Raw genomic sequence first — 23,446 nt, forward strand, 5'->3', positions numbered from 1 at the left:
CTTTGGCCTGTTCATCTCTAAGTCCTTGCTTTATCTTCAGAGGGAATATTATCTTTTCAGGTTCGAAGGCATCTAAGGAGAAAGCAGCAGGGTAATTCTGTTAAAAGATGGTCATGTTATCTTTAAGAAAGAAGGAAATTGAGGCTTGGGTAACTGTGAATTCTGAATTACTAATTTTTGTCTTGAAGCACCGAAAGTCTCAAGCAGCAGCACTCCAAACCTTTTTCCATGGAGGTAAAAGCTAATCTCCTTCTCTCAATTTCATCATTTTTTCATGACTTTGGGTGAGTTGGATTGGATTTGTCGGGCTGGGCGAGCTGAGTTGAGGGATGGGGCTTGACCTTTACCTGATTCGGCTGATTTTATTCAAATTTTCATTTGTCCGAGTTGAGTCCTGAGTTTGAATAAAACAACCCTTTTGAAGGCTGGAATCTTGAACATGGAAGCACCAATTAGTGATTAGATGTTATTTGAGGCATGCATAACTGCCATGTTGAGAATATAATTAACAGTAAATAATTATTGACCATAAAGATGAAGAGGGGTTAAAACAAACAATTTTATGTGATATGGTTTCAAAAAAACTGCAATTGGAACAGCTCTCTACTCATTTCAGAAATTCCTGCAAAACACGTTCAGGAGGAACGAAGATCCTTGATGAAACGTATGCGAAAACATGCTTCCTAGATCTTTCTTTATAAAAATAAATAAATAGATGCAGATGAAGGATGGAAGAGATAAAAGATTTGCTTCCTAGATCTTTGCTTATAAAACTATCGAGGACTGCAGGGATGCAAACCTTGATTGAACCCAGAGAGGATAATGAAACAATTGCTTGTAACAATTATATTGAAGAGGGGTCTTTGCACACAGCGGTTCGTTCCTCTGCAGCAAAGGTGTGCAACGGATGCGAATCCACACCCATACAGACGGGAAAAGGGAATAATTAACAGAAACAAACAGGACACAATCACCACAACCAACTCCACTGAAATCCTTTCAACCTTTCTTCCTCGCTCTATACATGTTTACAAATGTTAGTTGACGACGACCTATATACACCAAAACTGGTAAAAATCTTAGTGGAGCGAAGACCTTCCCTGTGCTCCTGCACCAACAAAATGATGCTCCTTGCTCCCACAACTATGGTCAACCGAGCTGTCCGCATACCCACAAGGGTTGAATGTTTTGTCCATGTACCAGCCTAAGGGAGGTTGTCTGCTTACCAGCACCGTAACTGAAGGGAAAAAGGGTTTCAATGGATGTCAGTATATCTTGGTCAGCCCATCCCTCTATTGTACTTTCGAGTGTCTTTGTTGCATAATGGTGAAACACCCTTTCTGTCAAGAAACAACCATACCCAGGTACCCAATTTTCCTTATGGGACGAAAGACTTGAAATAGTGATTACCCACTATCATCATAATTATCCTCCATGATTGAATGAGCCCTTCAAACTCTCCTCTGGAAGAGTCCAGGACATCAGATTCCCACCTGAATCCCCACTCAACAACTGCCTCAGGTCATTTGTAAGGTGCAAAGCTGTGACCGCATGCATATGCCACTTGAGCACCTTATACAGGACCAACCTGTATTCAGGACCCTGGCCAACCTGCCCCAAATTCCCTGTACCATGATTGCCCAACTTGCTTCTGCCACTCGCTTCATCATCTGTGTGATGGACCATGTGCCACACCTTGATCGCTCCACTCTGGTGGCCTGTTACATACCAGTTTGTCTCCCACCAATCGGAAAAAGTTGTACTCGTAACTGAGAGAATGAAGTCTGATGGCAACTGTGAAGTGTTCACAACAGCCAAACAATCCCCATTGATGCTCCAAATAGCAAGAACCACCCCAGCCGCGGTCACAATTTCCCCTGTCAAGTCATTAACATAAATGGCTGATATAGGAGCAGGAAATTCTGGGAGCTGCTTCACAAAGACCAAGCTGCTTAGATCCCACAGGATCACAGTACAGTCATCAGATCCACTCACAATTAAGGTGTAAGGCTGACTAACATAGAGACAAGTGACCTTGGCTGTGTGGGCACAGAGGGCTCGCTGCAAATTCAAGCGTCTCTGCCCACGGGTCCCATTCCCATCCTCAGTGATCCGCCACACAGACACCAACCCATCATCACCACCTGTAACCAAAATTTGCCCATCTTGGCTGATTCCAGTGCAGTGGATTTGGTTTCCTAGATGTAAATTCTCATGGGTGGAGAGGAGTTTATCTTGGTCATAACTCAAAAATCTCAAGCTGCGGTCAGGGAAACCCCATGCAATATACTTACTATAAGTGATAGGTTTTAGCAAGTTGTTTGGACCTGCAACAAGGACCTTGTCACTGAAAGTCCCAATCTGTGAGATGGATGAAGAGGTTCGGCGAATTATATGCGGCTGCAGGTGATTAGAATGACGAAGTGGATGAGGAAGCTTCCTGTCTGATCGTCTCTTTACATGAGGCTTCCGAAATAGCTGCTTCGGGGTCTGTCCAAAGTGATTAATTTGGGCCAAAATGGAAGCCTTCATAGCTGGATCTGAAACTGCATCTATATCTACATTACCTTCATATGTGTAATGATAGAAAACATTTACAGCTTCTTCAGCAGCCTGTATTTTCACAAAGAATCATTCCAAGTAAGCAGCCAACCTCACAAACAAGGTATTGCAGACACCAGAAACATCAAATTGGGAAGACTAGATTTATTTCCAGAACTGGGAGAAGGAAACAAAGGTGAACTATTAGTAGGTTAGGCTCACCGTTTGGCAGGATGAACAATTTACCATTTACTTCAGCAGTTTTATGCCATAAATTGCTTCCTTAAGTCTATAGCAAATGGTGAGAATCGTAGGCAAGTAACTAATTATTCTGGGAACTCCATAAATGGAGGTTCAGCTGATACTTACATGCTTAAAGTCCACAGATATCCTTAGGTATTCACAATGTCAAAAACACAAGGAATCGCCCAATGGATATAATTGAAAATGAGAATAAATCAAAATACTTATAATACTCACCTTCCCTCGCTGCTTATAACCAAATATAAGATCAATCCAGTGATGCAAATTTTCAGAAACATAATCAGATTCCAAAGCTTCTCGGTGTTTTTTAATAAACTCCCTGGGACTTCCCTTGGCCCATGGAGGCAGCAGAACATCACCAACCTGGAAAAATGAAACCATAAGACTCCCCAAAACATTACGTGATCAACTAAGTTAATATATAAACTGAAATCTTTTAAAACAAAACACAACCTTCTCTCCTGATTGTTTTATACCCAAGTCAAGATTGAACTGATTTTCCAAAAACTCTGGCATGTAAAAGAATTCAGGAATCAATTCCTTCACATCAGAAGTGTTACCCTTCCCTGCTGCACTTGACCATGTATCTCGCACACTGTTGAAAAGACGGTCCGCGTGGTCAAATTGACCTCCTTGTAGTTTCAGGTTCTCTGTACTAAATGGTGGCAGGCGTAAAAGGTAGAAAAGCACTATCCCAGCACTTGAATAATGCGAACCATAGTGAAACTTTGGAACATCAGGATCATCCCAGCTCTCGTATCTGAGATATGAACATTAGCCAAACTTTGTGAATACATGTGATGAGCCAGATCCAAATTAAGTTTTCTTATGAATGGTGATAATTATAAGGAACAAAAAAATACAAGACCTTCATCACCCAACAAAAGAAAAACAATGGACCAAAAAAAAAAAAAAAAAAAACGCACACTAAAAGAGCTGGGGGTAAACAAAAAGGAAGTAACAATAGATGCTTCAAAAAGAGAATAACTTGGAGAAAAAGAAAGGAAACCTTTTCTTGAACTCTTCCTCTCCCTCAGGTGTCTGGCATCCCATTGGTTTATCAAGCTTACGGAATGTTTTCGGGTTTGTCAAGTCAAGAACTTTACTCTCATAATCTGCAAGGATCCATGGAAATACTGGATACTGGGTAAGATCACTATATCCACGTCCAGCAAGTGTGTTGAGATGCATGAGGTACTGGAAGTTGCTAATTTCACCATTTTGCCATCGTTTTGAAAATGACTTAGCCATGATCTTAAATAGACGACTACCTTCATTACTTTCTTGCTTGGATGATCCTGAAATAGTTATGTCTAACCTGTAGCATGAAGTATGTTCACAACCTTTAGCTCCTCAAAATTTTCAATTTTCCAACTTCAAAGAAAAAGAAGGGAGGCACAATAAATTTGAAAAGGAGGAAATCAGAAAATATTTGAGACCCTAAACTTTTGTCAAATATCATTTCACATTAACAAATTTCAAAACAAAAAATACTGGCAGTTTGACAAATAACTGACTGGGTTCTAATTTCGACAACAACCATAAAATCAAGAATTGTATCACACGGAGGCATACTCATTAAATGGAAAAAATGTTGGGCAATCCAGGATCAAGCAAACATGTTGGGCACTAGAAGCTTACCTTCAAACAGAAGCTGTCATACATTTCAGATATAAAAAAATGGAACAGTCCATGCATTATGTCAATGGTGAAGTTGCATAGTAGCTGTGGATTTGAAACAGAATCTCCCCAACCCACCACCAAAGTGGACTTTATACTCCTAACACATATATCAAGGAGAGCCAGGAAAAACCAAAACAAAACCCATCTTTTTCTTTTAATCCTCTAACCAACAATAGGCACAAGACAGCATAGAAGAAACTCAATGGTTCAATTTGGCTACAAGCATGTAACGAAGATTAGCTAGTGTATTAGATTCTTAAAACTTGAAAAGAATGATCTTAATGGTCCCTCAAAAAGGATGTCAATTAAAGGTGGAGAAAGCACAAGACTCATATCTACTGGAATGAGAGGGTAAGGAACCTCTGTTTGCCATGCCCCAAAATTAGGTTACCAACCATAGTTGGACCCAGATGAAACATGCAATTGGCATTATGAATGCTGCAAAGTAGAGATAGCCAAAGCAAATGCTTTACAAGTAAAGAAAAGAAATAAATGGGATACAGAGACACAAAGGATGAAAATGCATACATTCTGTTCCGTGGAAGATTCATAGCAATCAAAGTTCTGAACACTTCATCCCTTTCTTTCTTGTGGAAAACCAGAAGATCATTACACCCATCCATGCTAAATATCTCAATTGCAACAGGACGGAGCTGGTAGTCTCGTTTCAGAAGCTCATGAACACTATCAAGTTTCCACATGCGCCACAAATGAAGCATATTACCACTACTGCAAACCTTCTCTTTTCCCCATGCTCCACCATTGTATTCCCAAGCTCTTCCCCCAATGGAGGTTTTAACACCTTCACTCCATGAAGGAGGTGGAGATTTTGACTGGAATTCAGAGCTGCCAGTAACATCTTTTTTGACACCCAAAGCTTGATCAATCACAGAGAGTTCATCCTCACACTGCTTTTCACATATGCATCCTGAGTTGTCAATATAATAATTTTCTATGACATATAGACACAGTTCCCCTATGAGAAATATACCATCATGCTTGTCAAGACCAACAACTCTTTCACAGTTATACTTAAACCTAATCTTCTCAAGAGGCTCCAAATAAGGCCTAATAAGATATTCCCCGTTATCAAGAAGCTCCTTCTCTGGCTTATCTTCAACAGGTTTCACTTCATCAGTTCTCACAGAAGAAGATTGCCAAGGAAAACCAAGATCAGATTTTGCATGCATGCTATCAGTCATTTGAAAAGAAGCAACGCTAGACTTCACCCCAAATTCAAGAGCTGAGTGAAGACTTGCTTCATTTACACTGCTGCATCTGTCATCATTCAACCCAATTCGAGCAGAAGTTGAATCACCATCCTTAAAACCTTCAGCTTCTTGGAATGAAGAGTCATCAAATTCGGGTCCATCAAAAGAGTTCTGCTTGGATGCATCTGCCAGGAGATGAAGAAATGAACCAGAACATGTTTCAGGATTACTCTCATTTTTCTCATTAACCAGCTCGGAGTTTACCCAATCAAATTGTTTGCTAAGAATGCTTTGTATAGTATCAATTTTTAAAGTGCAACGCTCAAGCTTTTTGCGCATACGGTAGGGGCCTTCAATAGGACATAGTTGCCACTCCTCTTCAACACTCGAGGAATTGTTTCTCATTGGAAATAGTCCTCGCTCGTGCACAAGTTGCTGGAGATGTGTTTGCCACTCACTCTCTGCATGTAGGACCCACCCATATTTATCCTGACGAACGACTCTGAGCTCTGTAGACATGGCATCACGAACCAACTCCAGCGCATACCTACGCTCATTGATTTGTTCCCAGTGTCTCAAGTCTAACTTAGCAGCATCTCTTGATCTCCTACTCATCTCTCTTTTTCTGCGGCCTTCCATGCCCTTTATTCTCACACCAGGAAACTTTGCAGAACCAGAGATATACTGGACCCACATGATGGCAGCACACTGCTCCAGCACTTTATTTATGGCCTGTTCAGAAGACTGGAGCCATTCAAAAAAATTTGAGCTATTACCAGTCAGAAGCTTATCAAAGCCTCCATGTAAGACATCCAACTGTTGCCCTTGGTTCGGTTTGGAGACAAGTAACTCCTCAAGTGATGCACGGCGGTGCAAGAGTAGATACTTGATTATCTCTATTGCCATATTCTGTGCACTTCTCCGTGCATCCCACAGAAGTGATATCAAGTTTATGCAAAGACAGCAAATGAGATCTGTATCAAGATTGCTTGGGCAGAGTACAAGCCTCTTGTTTGCAATTAATAGCTGCAAAATAGTACAGATATTTACTCCTGATTCATCCTCTGAAGAATTAATGGGTGGACCCATCTTCCTGGCCTCGATCTGCAACCCCAAACATGAAAGGAAATCATCTTCTCCAATTGTGCTTAAAAAAGAAGGCAGGAAACAGTACAATATCATGCGATTTGTATTCTTCAGAAGTGCCTGTACATAGGTATCAAGCTGGCGACTTCCTCTTTTTATGGATAATAGGCCTTTCCCAATAGGGGTCACTTCTTCAATCCGACCATCTTTGTTGACAAGCTGTAACATAGACAGCAAAAATTCCAAGGTTCTGAGTACCCCCCCAGGCTGCGGGAAAGCTCCCATATATACACGGTCCACAATCATCCAGCAGAGATTATCCAAATTAACAGACCAGCGATTCTTATCAAGTTTTTTCTCCTCTTCCTCATCATCACGCAGGAGGCGCCTTTCTAGAAAATTCATCAATCTACTGAGGCAAAGACCCTGAAAGACTAGTGCTGATTCGGCATCTACATATAATGGAATGTTTTCAAGAACCAACTCCACAATTGGTGCTGCTTTTATATACTCGGTAACAATATCAGCAAGAACTTCCGCTATGAAATCCAAGACAGCAGTGGCAGCTGAGGCACATGGGCCACCACCATAGCCTGATTCCTCTGTTTCAATTAAAAGCTTAGGAGTTATAGCAAAAAACTTATTGGCAGGAGAGGGTCCATGGGAGCCGGACTTCAAATCTGGAGTTGCATCAAGTTCAGATTGAGAAGCTGAAGAACCCACCAAAGGAGTAGCAGATATTTGAGTTTTCACTTCGCCACTCTTGCCAGCATTGCTGCCAAGCCACGATGTCATTGCAACCACTGGAGGTGTAGAAGGGGTTAGAACTAGCTTAGAGTCGGATTTCTCAGAAATAATAGGAGAATCAGGGACAACCACTGATGCTGAACTAAGGGAATCTGTCATTGGAAAGGCATCTGTAGTCTCACTGATGTTATTATAGTGACCAAACTCATGGGCACTGGAGGTCACAGAGGGGATCTTTTCAAGACCATCAAAATCAGTACTAGGAACAATCTGGCCCCGCATTCCTATTAAGGGCTCACTTGATTGCTGAGGAGGTGTGCCACATAGTTTGTTACATTCTTCCGCCAAGTCGTTATGGGATCCACCCATATCCTCAGAGCTAGTGCTTTTCTGTGCTGCAGGGAAGCTTCCAATGCTTATTGAAGTTTTTGAAGACTGTTCATGTTCTAGAGGTAAGCTGGAGAATGTGTGTTGAGAGCTGTGAGTATCATCAGAATCCTGCAGGTTCTTCTCATCAGGTACCCTTACAAGGCCTTTCGCCATCTTAACTGCACATGTAGCCCTGAAATGCAAACAACAAAGCCAGTTATGACAGAAAGACAGTTTTCAGAGGCAACATAGATTAACACTGACAAGGCACACTAGAGGAACCATTCATAACAAATTAGGAGATCCAAAGTATCAAGGGCCAAAATGGAAAGTACAAGTGACTTGTGATGTTTGGATGTTAGATGGATTCACTTAAAGTACGCAGAGGATACCATTTTTTTGTTTTTCTCTGATACTATAAATACTACCAGATAAAGTGAAAAAGTCTAGAATGAGGTAGAAGGAGAATAGACATTATTCATGGTTAGTTAATGTATATAGAGCAACCACCTGGCTCAAAGACAACAAAGTAATAATTTAAAAGAAACCCACAGTATTTAGACCATTTTTATTAGTGTCCCCAAAAGCAGTAAGTCTTAAAGCCAGAAAGACATTGTGAAACAAACCTTACACAAGAAAAATACTGGTCCACACAGCTTTCAAGGAATTCAAATCTCCGGCATACAGCAGAGAAAAGTGGACACATTTTTGCAAGATCCACCATAAAACGCAACACTGAAGTAGCAGTAGCTGGAGCTGTTGCCTCCCCACCCATCAACCGTGCTGCATAAGTCTTATGCATTAGAGCTTCTCCTTGTAGCTCTCCTGTCATGTCTGTTGTACCTTCCACAAGCTCAGCCACAAGGGTCCCACCAAATTGTGAAAGATTACCTGCTTGGTGGGCCATCATACACTGCATACTCAATCTATCAAATGTAGACTTTGCCATAGCAATCACAGATTCCAGCAGTTCCACAAACTTCAACTCTCCATAGCTTCCGTCACTTTGCATTAGGGCATGGAAGTCTAGCATCCGAACTTCGGGTAGTCTTGGATAAACAGGCTTGCCAAATATTAAACAGAAAAGAATGTAGTATATTTCAGGAGAATCATAAAAGCTTGGTAAAGTACGAGTCAAGCCTTGGTAGCCCCCACTGCTTCTAAATTTAAGTGAAAATGTTGGAGATGAAGCAAGACAAACCCCAAGAAGTGTCATAACCCATCTCATACTAGTCGGATGAACAGCTTCATCAAGAAAATATGTGATTAACTTAGACGAAACAATCTTATGCCATTGTTCAAGCAATTCTTCTGAAGTTATTGTAACCTGCAAATCAATCAGCATTTCCAGTAACATATTTCTCACTATAACATGTTTCCCCATTGATTCCCGAGTTACTTGTTGGCGAGATGTCAACTCTGGAGGATCAAATGTCATAATTACAAATCTCACAACATGTTCCAACTCTGAAGTTAAGAAACCATCCTCCAGAATGACTCCAAGCAATATTATCAGTTTTTCTATAACAGGGACCTCCACATCACCCCTCTGCAGAGTTACAAGCAAATGTTGAACAAGATTGATCCGACGTAAGACTGTAAGGTTATGATTCCTGTACCAGTGCATAGAAACCAAGCGCTCAAGAAACCCCAGAAGTTGCACTTGAATTTGAACTGGAGCTATTACCCACAATGTCCAATCGAGTAAGACATGTTCAACCATATCTGCATTAGAAAGAACAATGCAGTTTGAAGTTTCTACTGCCGGCAAATCTACATTCTCAAGCTCCGAAACGTGACTGAATGAATCTTTCTGTACAGAAAAATCATCCAGATCCCCATGGGACCCAACTGATGACACTTCCTCAGAAAATTTTGACATGTCTTCATAGCTGCTCTCATGTGAAATGTCAACAGGAGAAGTGATAGCAGGAGCAATTGGTAACTTCTGTGGTTCTGGTAAAGAAGCTTCACATGCTGCAATCTGGAAAAAGATTTCAAGACACTGGTGGTCAAACAATGACATTCTACGATGCAGGAAGAGTGCAAGCAAATGATAACCTCTGTAGGCTTGCATATCGTGCACATTTTGAGGGCTCTGATGAAGTGCACAAGCAAGTAGGGCCAGAGACATGTGCAGCATATCCTTAGTCTCAGAAGCCTCAACCAATGCTAATACAACAGCCATCCCACCAATAGTCCGAATGCTATCTCCAATCACACGTTGACCACAGATGTAAATATCCCCATGAAGACGGCCAAAGCGTGGAATCCCTATAAGAGGAAAAGGACAAGAAACAGCAATTCAAAAAACACTTCTCTGATTTCAAAAGACGAAAGGAAATATTTAATTACAGAAACAAATCCTGGAAAAAAGAAAAATAAAAAAAACTCACCACCAATGGTAGAAGCAGCAGCTGACAATGGGTCTACGAGATTGAGCATTGATAAAATCCCAGATGCCCGAAAGGCTTCGGAAGATGTTCCATCAAAAGCAAATATAAGCTTTTTCCCAGAGAGCTGTGATGACAGGTTGGTTAGTCTCTCTAACTCCCAAACAATCCCACTACCATCTGCTTTAGAGCTGCTCCCCATTTTGCTGGGAACTTCAACCTTTTGCCCATTAGAAGCCGCAGCTAGCTCAATTTCCAGTGCATCCAAGATAGCCATGCTGCCACCACCACATGCTTGGTTGGGCACAAACTGCAGAAGATCTGTATCTTGGAAAAGTCCTCTATACCCTCGACCAAGAATGTACATGAAGCATATACTACCTGACGTGAGCACTTCGTCAAACAGATAGCAGCACCTAAGCCTCCAGGACAGTTCAGTATTTTTTGCACATGAAACTGGGGTACCTAGGGCAACTTGTAGTGGCTTTCCTACTGGGGATGGGGAGTAACCCATTTTGCCAGTATGTCTCAGCTTTCCATTGAGATAGACATAAGCTACACTAGCCTGAAAAAGTCCTGCAAGGGCATTAGGCTTGCTATGAACAACTGCAAGGTGTTGCCACCTACCTTCTTCAAGTTCAAGACCTGAGAAAGAAAGTGAGCAGGAGTTGCTAGTCGCAAGAGTTAGCACTCCATCTTCCTGAAGGTAAAGTTCAGCATAAAACATATTCTCCTCATCAGATGCACCAACAGAGAATATTCGAAGAACATTAGGCCTGGAAGACTGTTGCACTCCAGGTGGAGGCTTCCGTTTAGAAGGGCCCACCTTGCAGAGTTGTTCAGCTTCCTTTGTTGCACGGTTTTTAAGAAGATTACGAAATTGGAACCAACAAACAAACGAATAACCAGCAGCAGGAGGCCATGTTCTCTCCCCTAAAGATACTTGTACAGATGCATGACCAATTCTGCACATGTCCATCTCTACAAATGGTGCTAGAGAAATATTCTCAGAAGTCATGCCTTCCATCTGAACTAATCTCTCCATCATATCTATGAGAACTCGACCTGAACGTGTCAGCCTCATTTGCAGAATGTATCTGACAAGTATTCGGAGCTCAGAAGAAGATAGCCTGCAAAAGCAAGCTGCCACTTAGTATTCTCTTCAAGCAAGTAAATAAACATTTAATTGTTGAACAGATAATAGAATGTATGCATCCCACCTATATGCACCAAGCACCTTCACAATTTTTAAGGCATGTACGAGTAATGGGGAAGTACCCGCAAGAAATGGTTGAATAGTCTCCAAAAGAAGTCCAACACAACCTATTTTACAAGAAAATAAAAAATAAACAGGCAATTATTTGAAACTTAAAAGAAAAGAAACCGAAGTTGACAAGATAGCATGTTGCATACCTACAGAAGTCAAATTTTCCTGATTGAAAGGACCCGCTTGTGCAAGCTTCTCAATGAAATTTAGTACTTCAAGTTGAACCTTTGGAGTAAAGAGTAATAAACAACGTATTAACATTAGCACAGCACTGGCATTATATACACGTTCCCTGTCTGGTCTACAAGAACCCAAAGGAGAACTTAGGGGGAAAAAGGAGGACCCTGCTTGAATGATATCAGATGACTGGACACTTTCATCATGCAAGGCAGAGGAAGGAGGGACAACAATTTCCAGAGCAAGCTCCAGCAGTAATTGGATAACTTGCTTTTCACAATCCACACAAAGCAAGCCTGACTCACAGAGAAGATCATAAAACGTCTGGGATGATAAGTTTGTATGAAGCTCTAACCGGTTAACGGGATTATTGCATACTCCAGCAGTCACAACACGAAAAATAAAACTAAAGACTTTCAAGTGAACCATTAAAGGATACTCCTCCATGTCTCCTTCAATACTGTGGAAACTATTGAGTGTTGTGACTAGAAGGGAAAATCCAGTAGCTTCTCCAAAGACCCTCTGTGCTTGATGATTAACTCCAAGAATTCGCCATAAGGCCCCCAAAACATCACATTTTGCTTCATTGTGAAGTTTGTGCTGAGATCCAGAAATACTAGTCACCATGCCACTTTTTAGAACTTCAATCAAAGAACCCAATTCCTCTGGGTGAACCTAATATTAACAGATTACAGAGATCAGTATATTACTCATAGAAGAAAGGAGATTTTTTTTTTAAATGATAGAAGAATGGAAATATTGAAAATTCAAACATGTAAATTTAATTAAAACTATGTCAAATAATAAAATGTCCGCATTGGAAATATATATTGTATATATATATATATACATAAACATATAAATATATGCTTTCTCAAGTAATTTGTAGTTCTGTAAAGAATAATATCACCTACCAATGCCTGACTGACAGTGTGCACCTTGAAGTGAATACTGCTCACAAACAAATAATCCAAATAGTGTATCTCAATATAGTCCATTCATTCAATCTTATTAAGTGAAGGGTTGTTTCTTTGTTATGTAAACTGAAGAATTACGGATTGAGCAGTTACAAATTATGCTCGATAATTCCCTTCTTTTCCTATCTCATGTTCTGCCTTCCTTCTCAGACTCTCTCTCTCTCTCTCTCTCTCTCTCTCTCTCCTATTCTCTCTCCTCTCTCTGGTTTCTAACCTCTAAAACAGAAGCCTTTCCCTTCCTTTTCTTGTTTTTTGCCAGAATCTTGTAGAATATGGAACATTAAAACTTTGATACACTTGAATTTGATGCCAAACCCTTTTTAAAGGTCTAGTATACAGCCATATCGGCCGTACTCATACTTAGATTCATTCCTTTAAATACAGTACAGACAAGATGCTAGAATATTAGGATTGTTATTATTTCTGCGGAGAAAACATTTATTTGCGCTGATGTTAATATTGGCAGATGTCACATGGTAGAATGAAAAGAATGATCAAATTTTGTGTTGAAGAGAAGATATGGAAGGCTCTTACATGACTCTCAAAGTAAGAAGACTCACAGAGCCAAAATTAATATGATAGAATCTTACAAGAGTTTCACAGAAGAATCTCAGTTGAAAGGTGTTTTAATTATGTTAGTCTTCTATTTATTTTGAGTTGTTTAATTATACTAGGACTTATCTTTAAGTGTTAGACTTTGGACATAATTGGGACAAGGACAGTTTAATTGTAGTTGGATTCTACTACTTTCCTCTATTATAAATAAGAGCTCAAGTACTCAGATTACAAGAAGTAAATGAAGTTTTTTTTTTTTCCAAAAATTCAACATGGTATCAAAGCAAGTTCTGTGAGTTGACTCAGTCAACCCACAGAGATAATGTAATCCTTTTTTTATTTATCATCTCTAGTAGTTTATGTTCATATTCTATCTTTTTTTTTTTCTATTTTCAGTGCCAATACCCGTTGTTTTCTTGGCGTTCTTACCTCCATCTGAGTTTTTCATACTAAAAATTATATATTGATAGAAAGATTTCTGAGTCTACTTTTCACCGCAAAACGAATTTTGGCAATCAAAGTTTTCTACAAAGTGAAATCGATATTTGAAGCAACAAAGGTCAGACTACAAGAGAGGTTTGAGCAGCAACAGAAAGCTTCAACTTTCGAGGCATCTTATGCCATCAAGAATGAAACTTTATAGGGAGAATAATATATCCAAAGAAAGATCTTTAAATCCATTTTCTTACCTATTCAACCAATTCTCAATCTGAGTTTTTATATGGAGAATAGATCTTGGAAGAGTCAATGGTTATGCTGGTCATAGAAGAAATAATACTCAGTTCGGCCAAATTACAAATTCACCAACTCTATCAGCTTCATTTTCTCAAAAGAAGTATATTTTATGAAGAGAAGTTATACTTGGATGAAAGATATTAAAATCTAGTTTCAGAAGGAGAAATTTTCATGTGTATCTGATCTATATTTAAGGAGATATTTGCATTTGCAGTCGGCAAGGGTTAAAATATAGAATAAAGAGAATCAAAAGGTCATAAAAGATTCAAAAACGAATATTTTTATGCCATTTAGATATCAAATTAAAGATATTTGAATCTAGTTTCTTGATCAACAAACAGTTTGTGATTCTGACTTATATTTTTGGATACATTGATACCAGAAGTATCAAAGGTCAATTCTGCCGAAAATCTCTCATTTTTCCCTATTATCTCTCCAGGCATTGATATGATTTGAGTTTCTTTTTTCTCATAAAATTCGAGTTTTTTAGCCAAATTTGTCTTCTAATAAGAGAGAATGGTCCAACTTAATCACTCCATGATGTGCTCATTCAAGATATGCAATATCTTGCATCAATGTTGTTTTCAAATTTTGTGTTTTTGTTACTTGGTTGTATATATTCCGCATAGTTAATTCCAAAAAATTGTGATCTCCCCAAAATAGTTATACTTGGTCAAGTTTATTAAGTTTTACCATTATAGTCTCCCCTAGTTCTCCAAAAAGAAAAAAAAGAAGAAAAAAAAGGTCACTTTGGAAGTATGAGTGTTGCATAGTCACCTCCTTCTAGTTAAAGTTGATTTATTCAAGTATTTCTTCAGTTTACCATCTTGTGTTTTTTTCACTTCAGAGCAATGCCTAGACCCACTACCTAAAAAGTATAGGAGCGTGCCCAAAATCTAACTTGAGTCAAGTCTTTTATTCTTCACCCAAGAGGTGACTTATGTTTGAGCTACCCTTAAAAAGTGAATAGTCTCTTTTTTAAGCCCTAAAATTAGGCTAGTTTTCCGCTTTTTAAAATTGATCGAGTGTGTTTTTGACTGGTGTATGGAGCTTTGTCGTATGATTAGGAGTGATTTTCTTCTCCCATATTGTGTTTTGTCCAAGTTGAGTCTCTATGTCCTTATTATCCCTAACCTGAGGGGGAGAAGTAGAAGAAGAAGTACAAGAAAGAGGTATTTTGTTCCACATGTTGTGGTAATTTTTATGTGACCAAAATATTCAAGAAAGGGGAAGCACAAAAGATGAAATTTTTGTATCTATGAAGAATTTTTTGCGGCAAAGAAAATTGAAGAACAAAAATTCTTTTCACTACAAGCTGAAGTTATAAACTCCAACTTGTAATTGGACTCTAGTATTTTCCTCTATTATAAATAGGGGTTCATGTACTCGGATTACAACGAGTAAATGAAGTTTTTCTCTTTTCCGTAAATTCAACACTATATCTGATATACAAGCAATCAACTAACTGCATGATCACAAGCTACTCAAATTTAGTTGTAAAACATAGGGCTACATGGACAGATCAAGCAATCTAGATGCAAAAAATGCTCAATTAGTAGTCACAATTTTTCTTTTAAAAAAAAGAAAAAAGAAAAATGTATATGAAGGGAATATCTCATAGACAGACCCAAGCAATTAAAAGCATGACCTGGACCTATATAAGGTTAGACACACAAACTATGGCCATTTGCATGACTCAAACTACTAGGTAATCAAAGAAAACACTCATTTACTAGTGAAAATTGACAGTAAAATGCTGCTAAAAATGTAAAGGAGCAAAGGTTTATACCTGAGAAGTGTCTTCAATTATCAAGCATGATAACATCCTGAGAGCACCTGTACGGTGAATATCAGAGGCTAAAAATGGGAGAATAATGGTAACACCATTTACAGAGCGGAGAAATACTTGGTTAGCTTCAGATTTCTTTATCAAAGAAACAAGACAATCCCATGCAACAGCTATTGTTCCCTTGTCTTCAAAAACAGGGAACTTGTCTGAACCAGATCCCACCAGTTTTGGCGATGAAATAATTGCATCCTTGTCCTCCATGTGTTTCTGGAAACTGTCTGAGCTAGAGTTCCTTTCCAAAAGTCCAGAATTACTCTGATTCTGCTCTGAACCCAAGAGAAACTTATGCATCTTGAGATCATCAAGCAGGACCTCCAGAACACCTACCTCTCGTAATACCTTCTTGTATTGCTGATCAAAGGATAACAGTTTCACGAAAAAGGAAAGGATTGTATGCTTCAACTCGGTATTTATAGGCCGATGCAACAGAAAGCATAGAGTAAGCAATTCCTGATCAGGTACACAGTTCACAACTGTTACAGCATATTCAAGGATTTTTAGGATTATCTCCTGAAGTGATGGAGGAAACTGAGCCATATTGTGGATGAAGAGTGGCACTGTCCTTAACTGTTGACACAACTGGTAGTTGTCAAGGTGACTCGAAAATATTTTGAACATTCTATTCAGTACCTCTGCTTGCACTTCTACATTATTTGCCTTGAGAAAAATGTCCTGTAACATCTGAATTGCTTCAAGATCTCGCACCTTTGTGTTTCCCTTCTCCCATATTTCTTCATTAATCTTATCAGAAGACGAACGATTTCTGCCATGCATAATAATCTTACCAGCAGCTGTTTTAGAGACCCTACTGCCAACTGTCGTAGTGGATTCCATGGGACCTGTTTGTGCAAGAGTTACAAGAACATCAAGTAGTCTGGAGAGTGATGGAGAAAAATGTAGGGCAGAGGTATCTCCTTTTCCAGCAAGATTTTCTTGTGCTACACTGTAATTTGTGTGGAACTCATCTGAAATGGAGGGTTTTAATAAGGATTGTGATTGGATAGGTTGAACAACCTGGCTTTTTTGTGGGGAAGAAAGTATCAATGCAAACTGAACAAGGAACTGATAACCATGAGCATTATGGATATCCTCCCTAAGCCTGACACCACCAGCCTCTACAAACAAAAATTGAGAAAACTTTCCAGTCAGCTGCAAATCTAGATTGAAGCAGTTTCATACAATCAACAAACCTGTATCTAAAAGAGCAATGTCATCAAAACTTCATCATGTCAAGATGGTTAAGAGCAGAATGAATATGCAGTCATGCAAGTAGAAGGATTTCAATTACTACCACTGCTTACCAGGCCTGTATGATAATTCCACACATTCAAGTAACAAGTCAACTATGCCCATGGTGTATGCAGAGTCACCAGCATCAGGGTCGAAACTTTTCACAGCCATTAGAAGGACTTTGATCTGAAATGAGTGAAACAAGAGTAAGGGACATGTCCAACTGAAAAACACTAAACACAAATATCATTTGGTAAGTGTGACATGGGGATACAAGATGATGCTTGTGGATATATTTTGCTGTGCTTCCATTGTCATTGACCAGCAGCAGACCAAGTATCTGCGAGAAATGAAAGATGTCAGATAAATTACTAGAACAAATCTAACAAGCTGCTGTTTATTTGAAAAAAAGAGACGAGCTACTATTTAGGATCCTGGTCACACATATCGCGAAGAACATCTCTGCAATCATAACTTACCTGCATGGCATGACGATGAAGCTGGATGGCATGCAAAGCCACAAGACCCTCTCTAAACCGAGGGAAAACGATCAAAGATCCATCTACAACCATCTGAAACAGAACCTGCAGCGAGTCATCCTCAATCAAACTTTGTGGAGCTGAAGAATGGCTTGACAATGCTTTCATAATGTGCACCAGACTCCCTTCAACCTGCATCAACAGAGCATTTCAATACTAAAATACAGCAGACAATTACATTTAATCAATAATTCTTACAGATTAGAGAGGCATATTAAATAATCATATTAGAACATACTGACTTGCCATTTAATGGTGAATGTACACAAGAAATTTCTAAGCAGGCCCTTAGAAACAGGCCAGAAGAAACTTTTAGCAAATCCCCTCAGATCACTAGATAACTTTTTAAGTTCCTTAGCTTATGGAAAGCACCCAAACTCATCAAACTCTTACCAGATGTCATTCTCCACAAGATAATGATTTTACGAATGTCTGGAGAAGAAAACACCATTCCTTAAACTCTAAGAACACAAAATTATATTAACAATGGGTGGGTGCGTGGGTGTGTGTGGTGGTGGTGGGGGAGTAGTGGGGGGGATATGTTCAGAACACAATCATGTTGGAATTAGAATCAGACTTCAAGGTAATCCAATCTCATTTTTAAGCAATATGAGAGAATTTTACCATAAGTTTGTAGTTTGAACCTTTTGATGGTCATCTTTATACAGTGATATGATCTCCAAAACCATAAGGAGGAATTCTGAGAAAGCCTCTCTCAATTCAAACCCGATTTCTTTCCTTTACACTTCTCATACCTACTGAGACTTGAACACCAGACCCCAAGTTAAGAAACTTGGTTTCTTTCCTCCCGTCTCTTTCTCTCTTCCAAATCTGTCCTCTGTCTCTCAATTCTCCCTATTTACATCCTTTTTGCAGCAATTGAGTCAAAAATGTGGTAACTAACTAGATAGAGGTTGGAAATAAGCACAATGTTACAATGACAATAAGGGTAAATAAGGATGCATTTTATACTATAGTAAGTGAGAGGTCTAGTGAGGCAATCAGAGATTGCTATATTTAGGTACTTGCGTAAGTGACAGGTCTAGACATGAGACAATCAGAGTGTGCTATATTTAGGTACTTGCGTAAAGGTATCCAAATTCCTTTTCAATCAACAAAAAAAGAAGACTAAGAGGAATAACGTAGCACTGGTTTCTACTCTTAATCCACAGGGAGCCACACCTCAAGTCGACGAACATGAGCAGAATGGTCCTCTACTTTTGACTCGTCTGAGTTTGAAACTTGTCTTTGATTGGCCTCAGCAGGGAGTAGAAAGGCATTGAGGATATGTATTAGACTGCATAAGATGCCAGAGTCTAAAAGAGGTTGCTTGTCAATTGGCTGTAGAAAAAGAAAGAGGTAGAGAAAAAGAAAAAAAAAAAAAAAAAAGAAGAAAAGTTAGACATAAAAAGTCTGCCAAAATAGAAATCAGACTCGGTAGAAATGCTAAAAATAATTTTTTTTAACTCCAGAATATTTATCTTCAATTCTGAAAGGCCAGGCATACCCCAGAGACAAGTACTTCTACTGCATACAACAAATTTGAACCAGGACTAATGCCTTCCTGCATAGATGGATAGAGTTACCCATGATTAAAAGATGTAACCAAGTCCGAAGAGGCACAGGTTTGCAGGAAAATTTAAGAGGAGAGCTATAAAGATGGGGGGGAAAACCTTTGTGACTTCTGAAAAAAATCTCAGGAGTTTTGTAACATCCAAAGATCTTGTTTTGCTAGAGATTTTTAACTTCTCAACATCTGTCACAAATGCTCTCCCCACAACAAAAGAGAATATGTGGATTTCAACTAACCTGCAAAATTATGAGTGGCAAGAAGTTAGCTTACTTGAAATACATGTAAAATTGGCAGCCAGATTTAAAGAATAAAAACATTTATAAATGAAAGGAGAAAAACTCAAAAAAATGCCTGCATAATTCCCACAACATACAACTAGCAAAAGGTCAACTTTTATGTCTTTCAGATGAGCCATTCCTTGCTTTCTGCCACCAGACAAGCCCCCCCAGCAGATCCTTATTCATGAAAATAATCTCACGCCACATTATCTACCATTGTATAAAGTTGTCTTATTCCCATTATCCTTTCCTCTACAATTTTTTTTCTATACTGTCCTCTAAAGTCACTTTTTTTTGTTGTGGATTGGGACTTAGGCTCAATGGCCCTTTTTTTGTATCATTTACCAATGTGTGCATTTGCACTTTCATTGTTATCTGTAGGCCTTGCATTTGTAATTTTTTAATCCTTTTTCTCTCTTAATGAATTTTCACAGTTCTCAAAAAAATATATTTATGTTCAAGTAGAAACATATCACAGGTATAGGCCCATAAGAAATGGGAAATTGAGATCCTTAATATTCGATGCAGCTACAAATATGGTAGAAGCTATCAATTTGCAAGCTCAGAGAAGCCATGCGACTAACAATGAAAAAAGAGAAGCAGTCTCCTTTTAAACCGGTTAGCCTGTGGTATAAATTTGTTGCTGCTTAGACTATGCTCTTGACAGTTTAGAGGAACTAACAACTTGTCAGTCATCAAGATTATCAAAAAATTAAAGAGTAAATAAATTTCTAAAAAATGTGTCATATACTTCTTGCATTACAAAGACACATTACAAATTGAAGCCTTGGTCTACCAGAGAATAGTCGTTAAAGGACAGAGCAATGGAAAATATAGTTTTTGGCCTCGTGGCCCAGCATCTTGCAGCAAAATATTCTGCACAGCCATAGACTGGTATCGGTGTTTGCATTTCATGATGTTGAAGCGCCTTTTAGCTTTTGTTATACCATTGTAGAACCATTTTCAGCTTTGGGAAAGAGCAAGATTGAACATTTGTTAACAATCCAAGTGGAACTGCTCTCTTTTTCTTTTGAGTTGGTTTTGGGCTTCCATGTGGAAAAGCTGTTTCTGTCATGTTCAAAGATCTACCTGCTTCTTAGTGTTTGAACTACAGATCTACGCTCACCAGTTTTTTTATTGAATTAAAATGACCCAAGGATAATAGCCCACACAATTTTTTCCTTTTTTTTCAAAAAATACTCCACAAATCATTTATTTTCTTGTCATTCTGACATCTTAAAATAAAAATAAAAAATAAAAAATCCTTCCATGTTAATCTGTTGGCCATAATTTGGTATGTGTACTTCTGCATGTGGGTTGTATCAATATGTAGTGCAATTGCACTTCTGGTCTCCGTGCATGCTCTGAACTGGTGCACCAACATACTAATTGTCCAAAGAACCAAAAGAGAGAATTTGAGTAAGCAGTTTATTTTCTTAGGAGAAACTGTAAAACTTACGTGGTAACTAAATGAGCTATATTAGCTTGCTGCTTCACTAGTCTACAAAAAATTTCTACAGCCATGTTTAAGGCCGCTTCTTTCTCCTGCATACAAGAATTTGTAAAACCATCACAACCTAGAACCACATAATGAACAAAAAAAATAGTATGGCAACAGAAATATACACAAGCTGAATACCTTTTCGGAACCGGAAGAACGGAACTCGTCCCAAAATCTCTTAAAGTCCAACTCCAGTTCATGCTTGTCTCTGCTGTCAAAAATATATACCAATAAGAACAGGTAAATTGAGAAAGTGTTTAACCATCATCCTCAAATGAGAGAATGTAATCAGCTCTAACAGCATTATATCTTAACTGACAGAAAATCCAAGTACTACAGAGAGGTAAATAATAATAATAACTCAAAAAGAAAAAGGCATAAGCAGAATGAGATGGACTACAAAACTAAGGATCAACTGATGCATTCTAAATACTAATGCAAACTCAGACCATCCAAATGAGATACCACCCACTACGATGTGTCTGTCCAACACACGAAGCTTTATACATCAATTGTTAAAACAAAGAAACATGAAAGAAGAAGAAGAAGAAGAAGAAGAAGAAGAAGAAGAAGAAGAAGGTGATACAGCATTGACACAAACACATTTGTGGCAAGCTTCTTGCCTCATTTCATAAGCCATCTATGGAGAGTTTACAGGGACTTTAGGCAACAAATGAAAATGGCACAAAACTATGAGCACTACACTGTACTGTGACCCAAAATAAAGCAAACATTAGGAAAAAAGACAAACACAAACCACCTCCAGAAGCACTGAAATCAACTTTTCAAGTGGAGCAAATTTCATTTCTAGGAAATCTTTCAACAGCGATGCTAGCCACTTAAGCCACTAAAGTTAGCATACTTCGCAATGACAGATTTAGAAGCCTTTCAAATAGAATTGTGACAGACATCACTCCTTCAGGACAAACATATTCTAAGGTCCACTTTAGACCAACCATGGGATAACAAAAAGAAGTTGAAGCAGTCATTCTTCAGTACAAGGATTTGTTTTTGCAATACATGGCCAATTAATAGGTGTCAGGATCCAATAAGAATATCAACAGCCTACTGGAAACAGGAGTCATTGGTTTCAGATATACTTTCAATCATTTCTCACTCCTAAGACTACTTTGTATACCAAGGATATTACATGGTATGAGCTTCAAAATTTATGAAAAGAGTAAAGGGTAGCTTGTAATGCCGGTTATCAATGTTTCGATTTAGCATTGCAACAGCATTTCGATTGAAACGTATAGACAGAGAAAGAGAACACTTCCAAGTTTTCAACCACAAAGTTATATCCATCTGGCTGTCAAATTTGTTTGATTCAATTTTCCAAGCACGTAAAGACTTAATGGGTGACAAAAGACGAAACAGAATCAAACGTTATCCTATTGAGGAAAAAAAAATTGAAAAAAAAAAAAAAAAAATTTTCTTCAATCCGCAAAGCCGTGCTCAATCAGTTTTTCCATCAGAAAAACATCGTCGTAAATGTCCAAGTAAATCAGTTTTGAATTCATTACACCAGTCTAGCACATATACGAAGATCGGTCAAGAAATGGCGGACCTGGACGGCGACGAAGACTCGAAATCATTCCTGGCAGAAAGGGGTGACCCTCCAGCAGAAGTGGCAGTCGGCGACGGGGAAGCGGGTTGAGAGAGGCCAACCTTCTCCTTGATCTCTTTAAGCAATGAAGCCCATTTCATTGTTTTCCGAGATGACTGAAACATGTGAGGATCTCGTCATCCGAATCTCCTCGCAACACTCATTCCCAAGCCTAATGAATACAAATTCCTTCCAACATCCACCACAACTGGATCGATGAACCTGAAGACGAAACAGGATCGTCCAAATGGAGCAAGATCTGATTTTTCTTTTTCCTTCTCTCTTTTGCTGCAATGCTCTCTCTCCACCCAGCTGAATTTTCCAAAAGAAACTTAACACTTGTAACAGTTTTTCTTTGCTTTGGATTATTAAAAAAATTTGTGCCCTAAAAACATGAAAGATTGTTTAAAAGAAAGGAAATTGAAGACGCGGTTTCTGATGGGAGAAAAAGAAGGCCTGCCGAGCTTCGGACGGTCCTCTCATCGCGCCTGCAATGACGCTATATCCCCTCCGCGCCGGTGCCACGTCATCTCCCGACCTTCTGCCACGAGGCTTGTCCGGATCACATCCTCGTCGTGTGCCCCACGACCATTCGCTGATTCCTTCGAGCGGCCGATTGGTTCTTCCCAGTCCCCTCTTTCCTTCACCAAAACGACCGAAATATTGACCGCAATATCACGAGGATGAACGCTCCGTCGTCTGTGAAAAGACAAGACTACCCCGTTTTATAAAAGTCACCGGTCGACTTTCTTGGTGGAATTACTGGTGCAAAACTCGCCCTTTTGTCCCGCATGTGGACCCACATTAAAGCTACTTTCTTACGTCCCCACAGACCCAAGATCTTTGAGTCTCGCACACACGCGTG

At 39.1% G+C, this 23,446-nt stretch overlaps 1 protein-coding gene across 1 annotated transcript; it reads right to left on the reverse strand.

Moving 5' to 3' along the window:
* Positions 1-820: 820 nt before the first annotated feature.
* LOC137934594 (protein SPIRRIG-like) lies at positions 821-23,180 on the reverse strand. The gene is made up of 19 exons (XM_068779031.1): positions 22,543-23,180; positions 21,114-21,183; positions 20,934-21,019; positions 19,297-19,432; positions 19,131-19,187; positions 18,806-18,964; positions 17,564-17,755; positions 17,359-17,424; positions 17,156-17,270; positions 15,795-16,969; positions 11,708-12,413; positions 11,515-11,617; positions 10,298-11,424; positions 8,528-10,175; positions 5,017-8,094; positions 3,815-4,123; positions 3,259-3,565; positions 3,022-3,168; positions 821-2,613 (listed from the first exon to the last, which is right to left on the reverse strand). The coding sequence occupies exons 1-19, from the start codon at positions 22,704-22,706 to the stop codon at positions 1,426-1,428; spliced, it is 10,833 nt and encodes a 3,610-aa protein (XP_068635132.1). The 5' UTR covers positions 22,707-23,180; the 3' UTR covers positions 821-1,425.
* Between the last annotated feature and the right edge of the window lie 266 nt (positions 23,181-23,446).

Source organism: Aristolochia californica, unplaced genomic scaffold (assembly GCF_029961685.1).
Source record: "Aristolochia californica isolate CCGP_79_NKW_82.1479 unplaced genomic scaffold, dmAriCali1.0.hap1 SCAF_6, whole genome shotgun sequence".
In the NCBI taxonomy this organism is placed as follows: domain Eukaryota; kingdom Viridiplantae; phylum Streptophyta; class Magnoliopsida; order Piperales; family Aristolochiaceae; genus Aristolochia; species Aristolochia californica.

Coding starts and splice junctions, on each gene's coding strand:
- LOC137934594 (XM_068779031.1), bottom strand. CDS start 22,706: ATGTTTCAGTCATCTCGGAAAACAATGAAATGGGCTTCATTGCTTAAA. Junction 11,618..11,707: donor GGAAAATTTGACTTCTGTAG/GTATGCAACATG, acceptor CTTGTAAAATAG/GTTGTGTTGGACTTCTTTTG. Junction 2,614..3,021: donor GTTATAAGCAGCGAGGGAAG/GTGAGTATTATA, acceptor GTGAAAATACAG/GCTGCTGAAGAAGCTGTAAA.